This window comes from Fringilla coelebs, assembly GCF_963513975.1.
Source record: "Fringilla coelebs genome assembly, chromosome: 15".
Classification (NCBI taxonomy): domain Eukaryota; kingdom Metazoa; phylum Chordata; class Aves; order Passeriformes; family Fringillidae; genus Fringilla; species Fringilla coelebs.
In genome coordinates this window covers 14,334,723-14,356,685 of record NC_140041.1, presented here as the reverse complement: position 1 = coordinate 14,356,685, position 21,963 = coordinate 14,334,723, and the positions used below count along the sequence as shown (strand labels likewise).

At 44.5% G+C, this 21,963-nt stretch overlaps 1 protein-coding gene across 9 annotated transcripts in view; it reads right to left on the bottom strand.

Annotated features, from left to right (window-relative positions):
• The window catches only part of SGCD (sarcoglycan delta), a 306,126-nt gene that overhangs the window by 106,640 nt on the left and 177,523 nt on the right, over positions 1-21,963 (bottom strand). For 7 of the 9 annotated variants that reach the window (XM_084215999.1, XM_084216005.1, XM_084216002.1 and 4 more), the window contains one exon: positions 15,475-15,660. In XM_084215999.1, coding sequence (XP_084072125.1) covers positions 15,475-15,660 — 186 coding nt within the window. The remainder of the gene's footprint in view (positions 1-15,474; positions 15,661-21,963) is intronic. The other 2 variants (XM_084216006.1, XM_084216007.1) reach the window with 1 other exon arrangement.

Here is a 21,963-nt window from a genome sequence, read left to right as displayed (position 1 = left end):
CTGCCACACTCACTGTCTGGAAGGACAACAGCCTTTTCCTGGGGAGCTGAAAATCCCCCTGTGCACCCTGCTCTGTCTGGAGACCTGGGGCAATCAAATATTTAATGTATTGAGCGAGAGAACTCCCTGCTAAGAGGAAGAGCAATTAAAGACCTGCTGACTCAACAGATATCAAAGGGGAAGAGACACAGCAGGGAATAGAAACATTCTGGAGGAGCCAGACGTCTGCAATGCACTGGGCCAGGAATTCCCATTAACAGCATCCCAAACAAGCTGGGAACAATGTTTGCTAAAACTCCCCAGCGGGGAGCTGCATCACCAAGAGGGGAGAAACCAAAGGAAAATGGGCATTTTGAAATTTATAAAGAATTTGTCCTTTGTTCTGCAATAAAAATGTCAGAAGATGGCAGTGTTATGGTCCTGGATGCCTGCAAGCTGGCTATGCAGCCCGAGGAGCAATGTGGATATTTTGGAAAATATCTTTTCAGCTTTTTCTGCAAGCCAACTGTGCATGGGCATATGTTTGATTAGGGGGCCACTCCTGGTATTTCTGCTTGGAATTTTGTCCTGCATGTGCTGCTTGCTGGCCCTGAACCAAAGGCCTGGATAAAGGAAGGTGAGTGTGAGTCTGATCCAGGGACTGGATCTTCAGGTCACCTCTGGTTTTGCCTGAGCAGAAGGCAGCATGTGCAGCTGCTGAATCTGTGTGCTGATAGCACCCAGGGAAAAGGATTAAAAGGCAAAACTCAATTCCAATAAACTCATCCATGAATTAAAAAAAGCCAAACTGAACACTAACATCCATGTGAGCAAGGCTACTGTGAGTACCCAGGTCCCATAAGTGCCTGTGTGAAGTGAATTGGAATTTTCTGTGATTCACTGTCAGCAGACATTAAAAATCTGTGAAATGGAGAAGGTCCTAAAGCTGACAGTGCTGAAGGGATCTCTACAACATAACTGCACACCCTTTCAGATAAACCCATGGCATTGCTCACTGGTCAGCAGCACAGGGCTGGACAGGAGTCCAAACCTTTGTGATCACCAGCCAGGTTTGGCACCTCCAGTGCTGCAAAACCACACTTAAACCCAAGGAACTGCAGTCAGCACAGGACTGGGGCCTCACAGCTGACCAGCTGCTCCTTTGGGAAAACACCTTTGACATCACAGAATGTTTACTCCTTCAAATGTTATAACCAGAGACAAATAAACTTTCTCTCTGCAATAGCAAAAGTGTCATTTAAAAACCATAAGGGCCATCCAAAGCTGCTGCTGCTCTCTGCTCCAGAATTTTCCTCTGCTTCCTTTTCCACAAACCTGCCTGGTGTCCTGCAAATATTCCATAAAATTACCCACCTGTAGGGACAACATCCTGATTTCTCTGCCTGAAGGTCACTCAGGTGAATCTGTGTCCCTCACTTGAGGTGCTCAGTTTGGCTAACCTTAAAGCAAAGTGCCCTTTAAGTGTATATCACTTTAGCCCTAAAACACCTAATCATTAACAATTTAAAGCCAAAAGGAATTTAAGTGAGTTAGACATCCTGTAATAGGCCTTTTGACTAGGGCCATTAGGAACATTTTGGTTCAGTTCAGCCATAATTTATCATCCTGAATGGAATTTACCTGAAAGGCAAGAAGTGCCTTCAGCTCTTGGAGCTATTCTCCTTAAAAAAAGAAAAAAAAGGAAAGAAAGAAAAAAAGGAAAACTCCATTCAGCTTTTATAATTTCCTAAACACCTTAAGGTTATGAATACCAGATAGCTTCCAGCTAGGCATTTACTGTGTCTGCAATAGCCAAAACCTATCCAAAATCTCCTGAGGCTAAATGCTGCGGAGAGAGAGGAAAAAAGCAATCATTTTATATTCCAGTGCCTGGTAGGAGAAACCTGCTGAAAGAAGGTTAAAGCAGCATGGAGTGGTTTACCTCACCAGGTAATTATCACAGCTTGGGCAGCTCCTCAGCCAACAGCAGCTTTGCTGATCAGGGCACCCACAGAAGCAGCAGAGCTACCCTGGAACCTCTGCAGAGCATCCCCCGACACCAATGCACTCCTGGATGGAGATGGTAAATTATGGAATGGGCACAGCTTAGCTATTAAACAGCAACAGGGCCATAAAATAAGACATTTCAGCAACTACATGTGATTTTTAGGCTGGTGTCAACTTACAGTGATGCTCCAGTTATTCTGTGGAATAGAAAGTCTGACAGCCTCTATAAACATGGCTCATTTTTATATGTGAAAGGTATAAAAATGCTGATGCATTATACTGTTGTATATAAACATGAAAAATAGCAAAGGTAAGCCAGAAAAGGTTTAAGTCCTTCAGAATTTAATAGAAAAAATATCCAACCATCTTTCTGAGTGATTACAGAAAAATTATATCCCTATCAAAGAACTGTGAAAGATAACAGAAAGCTGCTGGCATGGACATGTTCTCTGCTTAATTTAGTAGATTTTGAATGTCCTTTCTACCAAACTGTAGTCACTCCATTATTCTTGTTTTAAAGATTTTTTTCCTATATAGACAAGTATGGAAAGGCTATGAAATACCTGAAATATTTTTCTAAATACCAGAATATAAAAATACCATACTCTCACCTTACACTGCTAACACTGACGTGTGCTGCTTCTCCCTCCTACCCACGACAAAAAAACATGCATGGCACCAGATTTCTTCACTACAAGGCATGGACCATCCTCTCACTTCAGCTGCAGAAATCTGGGTACAGCTGGGCTGGCAAGCCTCAGCACAGGAATGAGATTGTATTGAACAGAGAGGTCCATTCCTCTGATTATAACAAGATGATGTTGAATGCCTGACTTGGCATGGCTGTGAATGACTTTTAGTGGAACTAAGGTCAAGAAAGATGGGAGCTTATTAAAAATAAATACATCAGAGGAAGGGAATATGTATGCTCTGAGACTGCCACTGACTGCAGGTTTAAGAAATATCTAATTCACTCATTAAAACTCAACAGAGACACCTCTGATTGGACTCCTCATCCATACAATGAAAATGGGGGGGCAGAAAACCAGTGTTTGAGTGTGAGCCCTCAGTAATGAAGACAACATCACATCCAGCAAGGTCATCTGTCCCTCATCCCCACGGCACAGACACAACTGGCTACTGCCACGTGCCTGCAGAAAGTGCAGGCAACTGCTCTGCTTCCTCTTCCCTTCTTTTGAAAGGATTTTCACAGGGAGCTGGCAGCTTTGGTAAGCAATTAGTGTATATTACTAAGACACTTTGCAGGGTTTCTAGAAGCCAGAAGGAGCCACGCTGGGAGATCTGCTTTCTGCCCTAAATATAGCAGCGTAAGAAATGAAATGCGAGTGCCAGATTTCAGTGGGATTTCCCAGGGTGAAATGCAGTGCACACATGGCTCATTAGAGACCTTTAAAACAGAAACAAGAGCTACAGATTGCACCAGTGTATTCCCTTCCCAGTGCTGCTGCTGAAAAGATTTTGGAAGGATGGTGGTCATTTCCCCACCATGGATCTCATCATCTCCCCACTGGCTCTCAGTGAGCATTTCAGCCAGCACCTCCAACATGAGCATCAGGGAGAATTGTGACTGAGCAGAGAGTTCAGCCATTTAACTTCACATTTCTTACTGGATGGATTCATTCCAAGAACAGGAAAACATGCAATGATGAAAAGGAAAGAGAAATGAGCACAACTGATTAGTTTACTCTCATTTACAGGTGTGTAATTGTCTACCATTTCCAGGTTCCTATGCCATGTTTCCAAAACTAGAAGCCGGTTTCTGCAGGACTTCAGAGCATGGATTTGTATTATTTTTCCAGCTATTTCTGTCTGCAGAGCTCTCTTGGGTCCTTGTATATGTTCTGTACTGCATAAATCCTCACAGTACCTATGTATTTGTTTTAAACTGACAAACTTCGTAGGTGAATGAAACTATTTAACATGTCACCCTGTAGATTATTACCAACCCAAAGCAATAGTCTCTTCTATTGCCTCTGAGGGGGGAAAAGTAACTCCAAAAACCTCCAAACCACGACAGACTCTTCTTTGCAATTGCCCAGACACTGTCCATATTTCAAAGTTTAAATCCCTGTCCTTTGCAGTTGCCTTCTAGAGCTCTATGCTACCAGGCTGTTCTGCCCTTACTTGTGATTGTGCAATCCCAACTTGATGCCACCCAATTACATCCCTGCAAGAGGAGAACTGAGTCATGAACAACTGACTGGCCACTCCATGTCTGTTTAGTATAATTTACAACCAAAACTGGAATTAACTGCCTTCCCACCCTGGCTTCTGACCCCACCTGTCGGAGGATTTCTGTCCTCAAGTTCAAAGCTGTTCCCTTGTGCAGATTGCTCCTGCAGGGAAACCTCTCAATGCCATTTTGGTGAGTGCAGATTCGTTATGAGCTGCCCTGGCTGGCAGCTGGGAGGATGGAAAGTGACCACAGTGGTGGTGGGAAGAGGGCTGAGGATGCTCCAGCTCCTGACATAGCAAGAACAACAGGGTCTCTACTGGCCTCAGCCTTCCTGTACAGAGAATTGTTATTTCAGCCCTGAATATGTAAAAGCTCCTCATTCTCAGCTCAATATAAAAAGGACTGACAAGGCAAACTGTTCTGCACAAAAGCTTCCTATTAGAAGAAAGGTGTAATGGCAGTAAATGTAGCTCCACTGGGAAGAAGAAAGGAATTACAGACATCAGCTTCCTAACATCCAGCCTTCTTGGGCAAAGCACAAGGCTGAATCCTTTATCATACCAACAAAGACAAATATCTTTGGTCAATAGGAAACTTCAAATAAAGATGAAATTTGCCTTTCAATCTATACCTGCTGGTGAAGTGAATTGTTCTCCTTTCTAGACAAAGCAGTTTTCTGTAAATCCACCTGGTATTTCCACAACTCAGCCATCAGCTGCTCAGGCTGAATTTTGTCCCCTTCACAAGGCTCAAGGCATTGCTGCAAGCCTTCCATCAGCCTCTGTTGATGACATCTCCCTGTAAATAAGTGCTTGATTCAGAAGCGGTTTGTGCAACTAGCACAAATATGTAACTGGCAGGAATTCCCTTTCTACTATACTGGAGAAAATAAAGACTATAAAAGGCAGTTGATTTCCTCGTTTCCTAGAACAAAATTCTCTAATGTCTTGTTTTGAAAGATTAATATTTGTTGTCAGAAACAATACCACCCTATTAAATAATCTGAATCAAAATCAGCACCTACACATGTCTATATGACTTGCACCTACACGAAATACAAGTACTTCAGGACTCTGCATAAAGAATTAAATTTTTTTTACTTCTTCTTCAAATGTAGAGGTGCACTTTTCCAAGCATGGTTGCTTGCTAAGAAGTTAACAGAGGTGGGTCACAAAGGTTTTCTTGTGTCTACCTGCAGCTGCAACTTCAGGAAAAAAAGACAAACAACGATGCTCCCATTTCTGCCAATTCACCCACGGCCATCTCAGAGGTCACTCTAAAAGATTTCAGTCCATCTAGAGATTTGCTGTGTTTCAGTGTAAATTAAAGAGAACTTCAGGGAAAATAAAGAGCAGAAATCAGATGCACATTCCTGCTGACTTGTGGGATACCAGGCATTAATGAACAAGGTGAGAACACGGGAAAGCAGAACACTGTCATGCTTCTCAACTTTGGCATCTTCAGTGGAAAGAATAAACAGCAGAAAATGGCCATGCCTGCTGCTACAACACACAAACTCTGATTTATGTCAGGCCTGTTATCAGACCCACCACACAAGGAGGGATTTAACAGCACCAAAGGGTGCAAGCAGAGACATCACTGCTGGGAGCTGCACAGAAATGCTGATAGCTGTAATTAGGAGAATTTGTGTCATGGAAGTGCTGCTTGAGTGGAGGTGGTGGCTTTACCATGAGGGGACAGGGTTCTCTCCCAGAAAGGGGGACCCTCAGGCACCCCACAGCCCCTGGGCAGGGCTGGTTCCAAGTGCCTGTGCCAGGGATGGGTGGTTTATGAAATGCCACCCCTGCTCTAGGGACACACTCCATGTGCCAGGATGACCAGGGAATGGAGCTGGCATGAGAAGGATACACTTTTTTGCAGCATTAAAAACTAAGGCACACACAGGTGGAGATGCAGGGAAATGTCCAAGATGTTCCCAACCCCAAAAGCTCTCCTGCTGATTAGCTCTGCACACCTCCATCTGAGAAAACCCCTCTCCTGTGTTTCACAGGACACACTGAACCAGAAAGGTTTAGCCAGTAATAAGTAAAATACTATTGGAAGTCAAAAACAAACCTGTACAAAAGCAGAAGCCACCAGGAGTACTCAGGCAAAAGATGTGCACCTGCACCCCTGCATCTGTGTCTGTCAGCTCAGGAATGTGGGCTGTGCCTTGGATTTCTCATCAGCACACCACAAACCAGCCTTTGCAGTAATGAATTAGTAATAATTTTAGCTGGTTAGCCCACACTGGAGAATCATTTGTGAGGACCCTCAGTCACCTTAATTGCACAAGGATAAAATAATTTTCAGGGACCCTATGTGTGGGAGTGAACTTTTCAGGTTTGAGGGTTTTTTTTCCTTTTCTTGTGGTGGGATGGAAACTCAAAGCACTTCAATTAGAAGCAATTACTGGAGATGTAGAGGCTTCTCTGAGGTTAAGCTGCCCTTCATTTTCCCAAGAGAAACCTTTAATTAAATGCAAATAATCACAAATTTCATATAGAAAATTGCCATAATTTCTCTTTTAGTTACTGGATCTCATTTGGACAGGAAAGAGGTGGGCAGTAGCACTGGGTAGACACAAAGTAATGAGAACTCAAGAGGTTAAGGCTGAATTACCTGTGTGAATCTATTCCTCTTCTCTAAGTCTGGCTGCAACCACATCGTTTCGGTGCTAACAGGCTGTCCTTCATGCAAGTGCACTGGAGTGCAGTCCCTCAGAAACAGGCCAAAATACAAATAATTACCTCAGTTCATCTTGCTGTTGGCCGTGGCAGCGGAGGCAGGACGGGTTCAGGGGAAGATGCAATTGAAGTGGAAATGGCCAGAACTAAAACTCAAGCTATGATGAATTCAAGTGATATATCCAAGCTCATCTCCACTGCAGAGCTCTGGAAGAACAGGCACAGGAAATGGCAGCACGTATTTTAAATGCATCTATCAAATGAGGCATGGGAGTGGAGAAGAGCTAATACAGGGATGATATTTCCCCCCCTTGAGGAGGGGAGAGACACACTCTGCACAGCACAGGGCTGCAGTCCTGGCCTCAAACCCCTCAGTTATCACAGAAGAAGACACTTGCAGAAGGTAAATAAAGTAGATGCACAAGTGTGGGAAGAACAGGGCCCTTCCCTTTTACTTTTTGTTTAGCCAAACACGAGCTCATCCCACTGAGCAGGCAGGACCCAGCTGCACACAAAGCACAGGAAGATTTCTGCTCCTCAGTATTTCAGACTTTCCTCAGCCATTTACAGTTCTAAGAGAAAGCCACCTCCCTTCCCTTTCCATGGTTATGCTCCAACAGCAGGGGCTCAGAACGCCAAGAAAGCTCTTCTGAAAAGCTGATGGCTTTGCAGTTCCAGGACAAGAGGAAGGAGGCATGGAGGCTACTGCAAGCAGCACCTCAGCCTGAAGGCAGCCATGCAGAACAGGGGCTTCAGAGGAATTGTATTCCTGCTCCAGCAGGGGCTGCTAAGTTTTGAAAGCCTGGAAGGCCATTGCTCTCTGCTGTGCAGAGAGTTCAGGAGGGATGTTGGGAAGCTTAGAAAGAAAAAAAAAGAGCTCAAGGAACAAGAGAAGCAGCAGCAGCAAACTGACTCTATGGCTCAGCATGGCACGTCATTTCTGTGTGGATTCCCAAATTAAATCATTTCTGCTCCTGCACTGTGAGAATATGGGGAAGGATCAGGTTGTAAGCTGTTCAGAGGACTCACTGATTATCGACATTTTAGCAGCGAGCTTGTTTTTGTTCTTCTGCACATTTATAATAATACCTTTTACATGTTCTCTAAGAGACAAATCTCCCTCTGCTTCAGAACTGCTAGTCTGAAGATCTTTTGTTGGCACTGAGATGAATGCTAATATGAAATATCTTATTTCTTCAGATGAAAGAAGCTGAGAACAATCTCCTCTGGAGGGAGGTGGCAGGAGGGAGGATCTGGGATCAAGAGTTTATGACTCACCCCCTGCACAGCCCACCCGTGCCCTCCTTGCTGTTCCACCTCACACTGAGCAGCTCCTCCTGGGCTTTTAACCTTTCCCACTGTGCTCCCTCAGCACAGCAGGGACCTGGGGCACCAGCAGACAGGGCCCTCTCTGCTCAGAAATGCCTGGAAATGAAGGGTTATTCCGAAAACCAAACGATCAACCTCCCACCGCAAACAGCCCAAATCCCCGCCACTCTCCTCCCTTCCCCACCTATTTGTATCCCTCTGTTCTTGGAGACATCTAACAAAGCCATCATGTATTTTTAATGCAATCAGGTATTTTCCTGCTGGGGATGTACACAAGACCAGTTATTGAGTCTCAGCAGGGCCCTACAGCAAGTCTGGCAGGTGATGGTTTGCCTGCACAGAACTGCAGGTGTGAGGAGATGGGCATGGCTGAGCTTCCTCCAGATGAGAAGCACTAATAACCAAGGGATGTGTCCTGGAGTACCTGCATGTCAGGGCTGAATTCTCTGGTGTCCAGTAGGAAAACAGCACCAATGAAATGTTTCTCTGCTGCGGGGACATTTATAACATCTTTCACTCTTGGCAAGTATTAAGTACAGGATTTATGCAGCAGCTTCTTTCACAGCAGAGATGCCAATAAATAAAACTTCTTTGTTCTGCCTCTGAAAAATGCAGTAACTAAATATGTTTGAGATATTTGTTTCTCCTGGATGCATAGCTGTGTTCAGATGACTTCAGTATGAACAGTGGCCCAGAAACATCTGAGAACTGAGAGCTGGAATCCTGTCCATCAAGATAGAAGCACAGTCACATAAACCTCAGTTCCTTGTGAAATCCAACACAAAATATTTGAGGGGAAAGGGCCATGTGCCATCCTAATACTCTCTATACCACAGAGTGCCTTGAGCAATTGTCAAAGACAAAACCCAGAGAGTTACCTAAGTGATTGCAGTGCAGCTCATGCAGCTTGGGTTAACACTTAATATTTCACTATTCCTTTGGCTCCCACAGCATCATCTGTCAGCATATCCAATGCCATGGCAGGCCTCTAAAAACTCAGTGGTTCAGCAGGGAGTAGAGACAGAGAGGTAAAAATATGGGGACCTTTCACCATTTTTCAGTAACAAGGATGAAGAAAGCCTTATGTGCTTGTACTGGCTGAGAAAATGTGGTTATTAGGATAATAAAAATGAAATATTATGAGAGACCAATGTTTCAAAGGTGTAACACTAGGAGAAACTGATGCACTTACCAAGTCACCACTACCAAATCCATGGTGCCCTGGAGGATGCAGCAACGAAAGGGTCAAACTTAGAATAGCTTCACACAATATCCTATTTAAACTGATTATTTTATACTAAACTCCAAATGAGTGAAGGCAAAAAGTACTGTATGTATCTTTAAAAAAGATAAGCAATCCCAGTTGCTTTTCATGCAGAAACAGAAACCCTCCAGGAATGAAATTCGGATGTCTAAAAAAAAGTAAAAGAAAAGCATAGCACACTTTTTCCTCAACCTAGAGGAAAGAAATTAGAAGTTGCTGTAAAGAAAACTGCAAATAAAAAGCATTACAGTGAAGAGCTTGATCTGCTGATGTCAGTGCTGAGATTCCTGCTAAATTCCAGCCAGGAAGGTTTTTCACCCATAGGAACTCCTTCACTTAATAGTACAATCACTCACAGCACTGCTGGTGTTGTCAGGCCCCTGCAAGATTAACATCTTTATATCAGAAGATGCAGTCCATGTGAATGAGGAAAGGAGGGAAATGCACAAAGCTCTTGGGTCGTGCATGCAGTCTCAGAACAATTACTTGTTCTACAGAAAGAGCAACATGAATTAGGATGGGAAGTGCACAATTGTGGAATGTGTGTGTGTGCAAGGGGGAGAGGGAGAGAAAAAGAACTTCACTCTTTCTTTCCTTAATAAGGATATAGTAATATTAGTTCTAACTCCAGCCAATTTCAGCTGACTGATTACAGCTGCACCAGCAGAAGCTGAAAAGCTGATCAGAGCTCCTTCCCATGTTGGCCTTACCATTGCACCTAAGAGACCCCAGAGAAATCATGAAAAGGGAACATAAACAGAACAGTAATTTTCTTCTGCGCCAATCTCTGATTTAAAAAAAAATAAAATTAGAACAAAGTCTATTCCTTTAAATCATTAATAGAAGAATCCTGCCAGCTAGGGCAATGAGCTTTCCTAACTCTAATCCATCTTTACTGCTGTGTTATTACCCCACTGTTTTCCTGTAATTGAAATGTGGCAGGTAGTTTACACACAAGAGGGAGTAATTGTATTGGAAATAACTGTTCATAACCAAATTTTAAAAGCTCATTTTTCCTAGCAACTTTTAATAAAGAAAGCAAGATAATAATGATATTTAGCATTTGTGCCATCCACAGCAGCATTTTGTCTCTCCAAATTGCCAACATTTCATTCAACGTTGCTAAACCAGACCCCTTCAGCTATGAATGCAGCCTGAGGCGAAAAATGGGGGAAAAAACTGAACAACTGAAGTAATTTGTTCCTGTTCAATTAAAATAATAAAATATGGCTGAACTTCATGCTAAAGGGTGCAAACCTCGTGTGGGTGTGGAAGGAGAACCCAGAGGTGGCAGGGCTGTGGTCAGGGAGCCCCAGGCTGAGCCTGACTGGGCCAGGAGGGGAAGATCCCCCTCTCTGTGCCCCATGGAAGGTGGAAGGAGGGGGTCACTGCCTGCCCATTCACTCTGCATCCCCCTGGAGCTGCACACACAGAGGGCACAAGCAGCCTGCACAGCCTGGAAGCAGCACGTTCAGGCACAGAATTATTTAGGTCAGAAAAGACCTCTAAGATCCTGGAGTCCAACCACGAACCCAGTACTGCCAAGCCCACCCTAAACCCTGTCCCAAACCAGCACAGCTGCACATCTGTAAACATCTCCAGCATGGTGCTCTCCTAGGCTGGAGGAACATGGAAAGTTTGGCTCCTGAATATCAAGTTGCAGAATATTTTATTTACAAAACTAATCTGAAGCCTTCACTTTGGATGATTCTTGGAAGACAGCTCTCCAGGAATTTCAAGCCTTGCAGGCTGATTGGGGGAAAATATTATTTTCTATTTATTACAGTTTAAAGTCCAGTAGAGCCTGCCAGTATATAAGACTACATATGCAAACAGCTCCTGCCCCAAAAAAATGCAATCCATAACCAGCAATAGGAGCTGTGGGCAGAAACACAGGGAAGAGCAAAGGAAAAGCAAAAGCTCCTCCATGGTTTGATGGGCAGAGAAGTAGGTGGGTGTGTGACATTTAAATGCAGCCACAACAGGACACAGTCCTGATCTCTCCTGTTTAAAGCTCTGCCTGCTGCCTAACAGGCTATAAAGGGGCACTAATAGATAGTGCTTCAGACTCCTAACACCATCTAAAATACCAGGCACTGTGTGCTACTCTTGTGGAAAGAGGTCAGTGCACTGTCACTGCCCATTATCAGAGCTTTCTAGCTTTGGACTGCTTAAAATAAGGATATTTACTGTGTGTATGTAAGCACATCTTTTCTTGTAATATTCAGAAACTAACACAACAGGAAGCTTTTTAAAAAATGCTTTAAGCCCACTAGTAATAGGTGAAATAGAGATCCCCAGCACACCATTGGTGTGCAGCATAAAACATCCATGTGCTAATATGCAGTCATGGGCAATGCTGCTGCCAGAGCTGCATCATGGGCTGCTAACGCAGGTGGACCAGAAAGAGAAGGTTGTTAAGAGCTCTCATTCCAGCTTTATAATTAAGGTGGGACTTACAAACCCATGCAGGGGCTGTGCCCACCACAGCAGCTCAAGGTTGAGCCTGCCACAGCTGGAGGTTTAGAGCAGCACAGCTGGAGGTTTAGAGCAGCACATCTGGAGGCTGAGCCCACCACAGCTGCAGGTTTCCACAGCTGCAGGTGAGCCCTCTGCCACACTGGTGTGACTGCAGGAAGCAGCTGTGGCTGTGTGGGACCTGCAGACTGAGTGGTTCAGTCCCACAAACACCCACAGGCAGTAACAGCATTTCCCCAAGCCCAGTATGTGCAAACCACAGAGCTAATACCAGCCTTGTCCAAGATCTGACTGAAGCAGGGCACTCTGTATCTAGGTACCACTGGAAAGTTGAGTGCTGGATGGTGGTTTCTACCTCCATTAGGTTAGGCCACTTCAGGGTTCATTTGGGTTTCAACCAAATTGGTGGCTTTGGTCCAGATTCATTCTGTGGTTTGCTTTAAAAATCCAAGCAAGGTTTAGAGGCAGCAGCCTGCCCAGAGCAGCTCAGCCCTGATGTAAATGAGCACAGCAAATGGACCTGGCCATGGGACAGGCAGGTGACATTTGAGGTCCCCTCTAGGCCTGTTTTTATACAGGCTGTGCTGGATAAAGGCGTTTAAAACAAATAGAGTATCAAAGAGTACATGAGAAATGAATGATTGTGCCAGAGGACAAAGCATACAGTGACCAGCTGTCCCCACACAGGTGTGACACTGCTTTGACAGCCCTGTGTAAGAGGCAACAGCCACACATACGTTTGTTTAACCCTTGAACATTAAAATAAAAGCAAAACCTAGAATTAATTAGTGATGCTTGCTTGTTAACAGCCACTGATTGGAAGTTTATGGCTTGTTTTCACAGGAGTTGTCTCCAGGAGCACAAGTCAGGAGGGCAGAGAAAGGGAGGTCAGGGCTGGACAAGGAAGGGGAGTGGATGGCTACTGCTACAGCAAGCATGAGGAGGTGTTTTTTTATCCTGAGATTGTCTTGCTTCATCTCCTTTCCCCTTCTCCGCTCTCCTCTCCCCACTATCAGCATTTAAAACACCCCTGAGTTTTCCTGAGCAGGTTTGCTGTGCTCATTAAAATACTGTGAGCACTTATTGGCTATAATGAGCATCATTAAATTCTGGTAAGCACCAGGACTGTTCTGTGGAGTTGAACAGACTCAGGTTCTGGAAGGAGAGCTCAGGGGTAGGAAGATGCTAGAAATATTACATTTTCCAGAAGAACAGAAACACAAACCTTCCTCTCCTTTCTGCTCTGCAAGCACTGGGGTAATTCAGACCTGTTTAGCAGCAGCTATTGCTTACTGACTACTCAGATCACTCCTCTGCCCCAGAAGGACTCTCAGCTCCTCTTATCAGAACAGGAAAAAATGAAAGATTTTTCCATATTTGCATCTGCTCATTTGATAATTTTCCTATGTTTGTTATTTAGAGATAAAAGTCTGCCTCTAAAAACTCACTTAGCCAAGTGGTTTTCTCAGCCTCAGGGAATGGTGCAGGAGGGATTGCAGAGCAGGATCCAAAGCAGCTGGCGAGGCTGCAGGAGCAGCAGGAGATCAGGAGATGAATGGGTGCATACTGGGGCAAGGCTCACATTTTACATGCCCAGTTCTTGTATTTATTTCCAAGTGGCTGTGCCAGAAACACTCACCCTGACTAGTGTGGCCGTGCCTACAACCATAAAGCTGCTCCCACTGCAGGACTCAGTAGCACCACCTGTGTTTTTATCACCCAATGCTGTTCATCATCCACTAGCATTAGTAGATATGAATTAACTAAGCCATACACAAATATACTTTACCCTGGAATAATCCCCAGTAATCCGAGGGCAAGTAAGGAAACAAATTCAGACGAGAAATTGAAGATCAGTGCATGGCCCTAAAAACCGGTCTGTATCCTAGAGGGGACAGAGCTGCTGGAAATGGGAGGTTTCTGCACACATCCCTAGGATGTGGCACTTCAGCACCTGGCCTGCAAAATGCAGTGCATCATGAGAGGGCAGGGATGGAGAAAGAGCACAGATGTTCACCTGACGTCCCCAGCATTCTGTAGAGAGCTGACTGACCACCACCAATTAGCAAAAATGCATGGGACTGAAGTTATGTTATTAGAAAGAAATAAAGATGTATTCCTGAAAAGTGATAATTTGAAATCCTTTTGTTTTGTTCTTGGGTTGATACCCACAGCACTGCCTGTATGTTGAATGATCAACTCCTCCACCACCTCAGAAATATCTATTTCTCAACTCCATTAATCTAAAGATCATGGTTCAGCATGAAATAGGCATCAAAACAGCATCCATTGCACAAGATTAAACAACTGCTCTGCTTAAGCATCAATTGCTCCACTTTGGCCACTCTTTGCCTGCTCACAGGAGCTTTTTGTGGATTACTGCTTTATAATTGCCTGCTCCCTATGCACACAGGCACTGCAATCTTCTGCACACCTTGACAGCAACCTGGTTAGAGAAAATGAACACTGCACATTCCCCTGACACAGCATTTTATCTGCTGGGTACAGGAAGCCAGAGGTTGTTTATTCAACTTCTCATGGCCCATTAATGACATAATTCTGGCCACAGCTGTTTGGGACTGCACAAGACCAAAGCAGAGGAAGAAATGCCAAAAAGACTTCAAACATGCTGTTCGTATCAGAGCCTGGCTGGGAAGGTCCTTGAAAGTTGTCTAGGGAAGTGCAGCTTTACAGCTCCCTCGGGACGTAAAACCAGGATTAAAGCCTCAGACTCGGTTTCTCCTGAAGATTCAAACAATCTTAAAATGAATAATCTCATCTGAACAAGGTGGCAATGGCTACTTTGAAGAAGAGACAACTGATAACTTCATTTTCACTCTGCCTGGTCAAATTATCTAGTGGAAAACAAGGATCTGCCATACATAAAGGCTCACAAGCCCCAGAAGGGGAAAGCTAACCCTGGCCAGGGAGTCTGAGCAGGAAGGAGGAGCTGCTCCAGGACTGATGTGCACCAAACACAGCAATACAAGGATAAGGACATGCTCCACCTAGGTACCACAGCCAGGGAGATACCCTGTAAATTTTATTTTATTTTATTTTATTTTATTTCATTTCATGATGCTTCCAGAACTACATCGCCATGAATTTTCCCAAAGAAAAAAAAATAAAATCTAGGTTCTTGTCTTCCTGGTCACAGAGAAAAGCAGAAAAAGTCCAAGAGAAAAGCTCAAATCCATTCTACACCCAAGTTCAAAATAACTGCTTTCATTAATTTTAAAACACCTTCTATTGAAAATTGGGGATGGGTGGTGTATATTGTTTACATAAATACATGTATATATACATATACAGCAGAGAAGAGGAACATGTTTTGCAGTGCTGAGCTGATTCCTCAGCTTGGCAATATCCAGCAGAAAGAAAGGATCACTGTGAAAATTTGCTCCTCTCTATGAAAGGACTGTCCATGGCAATGAAACACCCCATTACTGAAGCTGTATCTGAAGTCATGCTCAGAAAAAGGACCAGCACCCTCCCTCATCTTCCCCAGACCTTCCAGGGTAACCCCTACTTACAATTGTGAAGTTCATAACCTTCAGAATCCAGATGGTCATAGCAAGGTTCACCAGGATTAAAATCATTAGGAGCAGCACAAAGAAATAGAGGCACCTCTTCCTCCAGCCATAAATCCCCACTTTGTATACCTGGGGTCCTTCCGAGGTCTGCATGGTGCTCCGGTGCGGGTACTGTTCCTGAGGCATCTGAAATGACCACAAAGAGACAACCACGTGGAGTCAGGGCCAGGAAAGCCAGTGATAAAAACTGCTTCTGTCTGTGCCTCTTGGAGGGTTTGGGGTTTTGTCAGAGTTTACCAGCTGGGCAGCAGCTCTTTGGATACCTTGGTTATTTTTCCGTCTGCCTGGTGTGCGCAGTAACAGACCCAGAGAGAATCTGATGTGTTAAATGTGTGTGAGTGTACTTATAAACACACGTAAGCACTCTGGCTGAAGGTATCCTATGGAAATCACTCTGGAGTGACTCTGCTCACAGCCCCAGGTTTTGCAAGGCAGGCACTCCAGGGCCTCCAAGGATCCTGAGGGGAAAATTCTGCATGCGTTTGGTAAAAGCAGTTGAGTTCAGCAGTTTGTTTGGAAGATGCAATATGACTTCTCAGAGGTTTAGTTTAAAAAAAAATAAAATATCATCCCAAGTAGCATCATTCCTTCCAACCAAAGACAAACAAGGCAAAGGGGAAATGTTTGCCTTTCCCCTTCCTACACACCAATCTTGCCTAAAAAAGTGAAACTGAAGCAAGGTTCTCCAGCTGCCACATCCCTACCAATTATCCCAAGTATCTGTGGAGGGAGGGAGGGGTGGAGGGAGGGAGGGAGGGAGGGAGGGAGGAAGGAAGGAAGGAAGGAAGGAAGGAAGGAAGGAAGGAAGGAAGGAAGGAAGGAAGGAAGGAATTCATGCTCTCACCCTCCATTTTCAGGTTGAGGAAGGCCACTTTCTCAGGCTTCCCCGGGGATCATTTCTTACATTTTCAGCTTATTTTGATGCACAGCCTGAGGAGATCATCTCTAGTACCCCAGAGTTTGCTGAATGTTTTGCATTTTAGACTTCAGGCAGATAAGAAGCCACCAAACAGGTTCTTGCACTGTGAATTCAACACCAGGAGTGTCTTCCTCAGGGTTGCTGGCACTGATGTTTGTATGCAGAGAATTACAAAATTCCCATCCCAGGAGGGAGCAGTGTGAGCTCCCCTGTGGGAGTGTGATGTGCATGTCTGGAATGAGGCAGTTTTAGGAATGAGATGCTGCTCAGGGAGGGGAGCTGGGACACCAACAAACACACAGGCTGGAGCAAAGCAGATCTTTTTACACTGCCACAACCACGGCAACCCGTACAAACTTGAACAGCAATAAATTACAGAGTTTCCTCTACCTGGGGGAAATTATAACTGCAACTACTGTACAGTCAAGGATTTTATTGCCTAATATTTTAACAGGGTATCATGGAGAGCACATATTAAATGCAGCGTCCCCCTTGGAGAAAATGAATAAATTGCATTGCTAACCCTCTCAAACCATTGAAGAGGTTTGACCAAGGAGAAACAATATGAAATACCCAGCTAAAAATACCCCTTTATTGCAAAACTTGTTTATTCACTGTATCTCTGTTTTGTTTTTTTTTTCTCTTTACTTGCAGTTTCTAGGATGGAGAAAATAACATATCCAGCTGGGGCAAAACTTTACAAACATCAAAAGAATTTATAGCAACAGAACACAACCACAAAGAACAACTTGCATCCATACAGTAGCCTGGTTTTGAGAATTTCTCTAGTTCTGATAAAATATTTAACTCACAGCTTCCCTAACAGAGATAGAGCAACTGAAGTACTACAACATGTGTGATGAGCCAGACTTAGCAATACAGTATAAATTCATTACAAGAAAACAGCATGGCAATTGTAGATATCATGTTCTTTTTATACAAACTCTCACACGGCCACACTTAAGCAATATTTAGTTTCTAGCTAGTGTTCCCCCCCAAACTGTAAATACGACCAAAAAATTGCTCATGCCTGTAGTTCTTCAGGGAGAGAATACAGGATGATGGACAGAGAGTGCTGAGGTGTGTCAAACAAATGAGCAGAATAAGAAAGTCTGCAAGGCTGCTACCTATGGAACCAGCTATATCCACTATCAATAATCTGTACTGTGTGGGAGGGAGAAGTATGCTAGTCATAATTTAAATTTTGGCAACTTTTCCTGACTCAAACATTGAAAAGAATTAAGGCATCAGACAAAAAAGTACTGCTTTGAAAGAATATCCAGTGGCTGCACTTGCTGCTGACACCTCCCTCCTTTCAATTACTGAACTGAGAGGAAAGGCTGCTGCTGCTTAATAGGATTTTTCATTTCTTCTTCAGGAAAACATTAGGAACCACCACTTAATTCTGTAACAGTGGAGAAAAGATAATATTGAAACAAATACAGAAACTGGAAAAGAAGCATGCCTTCCAAAGGTCAAACTTTGAAGTGAAAGGGCTTAAAGACACAAGTGCACAGCACTGGATCACCACCGCTCCATGAGCAATCCCACCTACAACAGAAAAAATGCAGCAGCCAAATCTTTGTAATTTAGCCACAAACAACATGATTATGACTACAAAAATATAGCCTGTAATGTGGGAATTTCACCAAGGGGCTTTTGGTTCTGCACCAAAAAAAAAAAATGTAGTAAGTTTTTGCACAAAAGCTGTACATTGAGTCCTTATATACACCAACACTGCAAACAGGGCCTGAGACAAAATCCAGTCCACTTAGGAAAGCTATTCATCCTTTTGCTTTAGCATACCTCAGAGATATGGCCCATGACAAGAAAGATGTATTAGTTTTTTTAAGAGCACGGAGGAGCCCTGTCCCCCGCCCGCTGATCTGCACAGGCTGCTCACAGAGTGCTTCTGCAAAGCTTCAGCACTTTCCTTCAGCAGAGCTAAACCAGGCTCAGCTGAGAGGCACCAGAAAGCAGAACTGGCTCTGAGCTTTCAAAATTCACACCAGACCTCACCAGCTAGAGCAAATCTTTGCTCCATGCCTCCCCACCTCCTTCCACCTTCTTGGCAGCAAGTTCCTCACTCAGGGTGTGCAACCCACATTACCAACTCCTCAGGCAGAAAAGTGTTTTACATGCACAGGGATGAATTAACACCTTTCCCACATAAACACTGGCACTGTAACATTCCTGGCCACGCTGCCTTTGTGGGCTCAGGGAGGGCCATGAGCAGGGTGAGGTATTCCATAAGGAATCAATAATCTTGCTCTGCCCTGGGGGTTTCTTTGATCAGCACTTGAAGGATGTATGTTTAATAACAGAACAATTTCAAGCTGCAAGAGGATGCAAGCTGGGAAGGAAGCTTCTGTCTTATGGGCCCTCTTGAAATGTGCTGCTGGAGGTGTCCTGGAGCTCATGGAATCAGCTCATGGCTGCAGGAATGGCTCTGAGCCTCGCACAGCCAACACAACATCTCCTCTCCCAGCCTGCCTGCCTGTGACTGAGGTGTAACAGCCTCATCAGAAAAACCAGCAGCATCTGAGCCCAGGCTGACCTGCAGCACGGTGATGGGAACACATTTCCAGAGATGAGAGAGGGGTTCAAATTCCCTCAGGTCTTGGACCTACATCTCCCACATCTGCCCTCTCTTTGTGTCCATATCACCAACATCCTCTTCTCCTTCTCTTTGTTTTCTGAAACAAAAACCTTTTATTTTGGGCTGAAATGAGGGGGAAAAAAAGCCCTAGAAACCTTCAGAGGTGCTCTCTGCCATATCACTGGAAGGCATTGTACTTGTATTCACTAGCTGTAAATGCTCTGCAGATTCATCCTCTTTAATTTCTCTGTCTTTTAAGTGCACAGTATCCACCAGGTTCAAAAGAACAGACGTTTCTGGAGTGTGACTGAGAACAAAATCTGGCGTGAAGAAGAGTGTTTTGAGCCATCTATCAACAAGACATTTTCCGTCTCCGCTCTCCATAAAAGTCTCTCGAGTTTGACACCCCCAGGTCCATTATTCCACCAGCAGCATGACCCAAAATTGATTTATGGCCATTCACATGGGTCAGACCATAACCTGGGTCTCCATAAAAAGGATCAGGCTCTGGAAAATGACTTCTCACTTGCAGCATGGCCAGCAAGGGCTGGGTATTGGGGAATAGCCCACGTGATAAAATACTTGCTGGGACACTTAAATCTCATGGCACTTTTCTCCAGGACTATCTAAGCCATGAACTTGGCCTCTGTGACTGTTATTGGTGTCCCCAAGGCTGTCTGCTTGTCCCTCTATTTCTGTCAACAGTGCCTATCCCTCCATATGAGGAGCAGCTCTCCCCTGAGTTGGGAACACCATCACCACTCAATGCCCATTTCTCAGGTATCACTGCTGACACACAGCCAGAGCAACAAAAAGTAAAAGGAAACATCCTAAGGAATGTTCTTTTCTTTTATGAGAAGTCTCTTTCAGTGGGGCACACCACATGTAGTGTTAGTCAAACATCTGGCCTGATTCTGGCAAACATAAGCACATCAACAAGCTTTTTTTGATCTGTACTCCACCAGGGCACACTCTGCCCAGTCCACTGGAAAACACCTTTCTTTCCTCTTGCATCTTGTGGAAAATGGACTCAGCACAGGCAGCTGGGGAGACCTTGGGGATTCATATCCTGGTAAAGCATCTCATTCAGACCCCTCAGGCTACTCCCCACCTCTAACATCTTGGAAGCTCTTGTAATTTCCCCAGCTGTTTGGGCTGGCAGCACTTCCACAACAAATGTGCTTGAGGATAAGTGCACTGCAAGAACCTCAGTTTATAAACCAAAAGCTTGGAGCAGATGGACTCAACCAAAAGCTGAACAATGGGACTGTCCTGTCCCTTCTCTGCATTCAAAGAACACTCACAGTAAAACTCTGAACCTACTAGAATTTGCCAGAACAAACCAAAGTAACAGGCAGCTCCATCCCTGAATTGTATTTCCTAAGCCAAAAGCGGTATTTTATTATGCTGCAAGAATCTGTGAGCAATGTGATGTCACTATTGCTTCTCTTCTCTGAGAAGGACAGAAACATGTCTGCTTTTTTATTTATGACAGCCTCTTTTAAATTTTACACTTTTTCCTTGATAGTCAGCTTGTCTCAATACTTTTTTTTCAGAATTAAGAAGAAAATGGAAAGCTAGCAAGGAAGAAAGAGTCTCTGCAGTGAGTATTTTATGTATCAAGCTAGTCAACAGAGAATGTCTTTCACAAAATGCCCCACAATTTGTGGTAAAAAATTCACACTGCATGAAACACCACACCAGCTCTGCTGCATTCACACACTGCTTCCTTTGCACCACTCAGATGATGTGGAGCACTCACAGCCTCTGTCCATCGTGCCAAGTTTAGAAAAGCTCTTTCGCAGCAGAGTGTCTCAAAGCAGGACGCACAAACATGAGAACTGCACCAAAATAGCCAGCAGCAGGTGTGACTGCAGGAGGCTGTGGGAACAGCAAGAGGGATATCATCAACTGAGCTTGAATCAGAAAGCAAGCCACAGGAGGTGACACTTTGCAGACTCCTGCCCCAACACACTCTCACCCCACAGCACCAAGAAAAGAGATATGGCTTGTAGGAATGTGCAAAGCAGGATGATAATATGGATTTATACGGCTGGAACCCAACCAGCACGGCACAAATTGAGAACTGTGGGGCTTGAGCATGTGCCAGGATCCAGAGTGCAGTCTCTGCAGTGTTCCTGCTCACACAAGTTAAAACTTGTTCTGCTGCATCTTCCATCTTCTCTCCACATGATGTGCCTTCTGTGCTAATCCATTTGTTCTTTTGCACTGACTCACTCTCTTTCTACTTTGCTGCTGGGAAGGACCAGGAGAAGGGATACACATATTGGGGTGTGCTAATGGCTCTCCTATCTATCTGCTTCCAAAATCAAGAGGCTCTCTCCACTCTGCTCACACATGCACACATGCTTCACTCCTCCTGCATTCAAAGCTTGAATGCTTGACCCAGGTGGGGCTGCACAAAGGTCACTGAGGAGGCTCAGGAGCAGCTGCCAAAGGGAGGGAGGAAACACCAGCTCCCATGGCCCTGGCTGCTGCTGGCCAGGATGGACGTACTCCAGCCTCTTCACATCTCTGGCTCTTCAGTGCTGACAGTCACATTTGGGAGGTGGCATGCTGCATGATCAGAGGCAGGAATTGGAATGTTATTTAGCTTTTTAACAATAAGTTTATAGCTATCAGTGAAGAAGATAACAGGCTGACTGCTTGCCTAAACTAGCTGCTGAGAAAAGCAATAGAGAACCAAGTCTGCAGGGTAAGATGGCAGCCTGTGAAGGCTCAAGAAGTTCCAGATCATGTAAGACCTTCCTTCAACATTTTCAGTGCAGGTGCATTTTATGCAAAGCAAATTTCAACCTTATCAAGCCTCTTTATTTCCCTCATATGCCTCCCCTTGCACAGCTCATCTCTGTCCTTCCTCTCGTTCCCTTTGCCCCCCATCAGCCTCCAG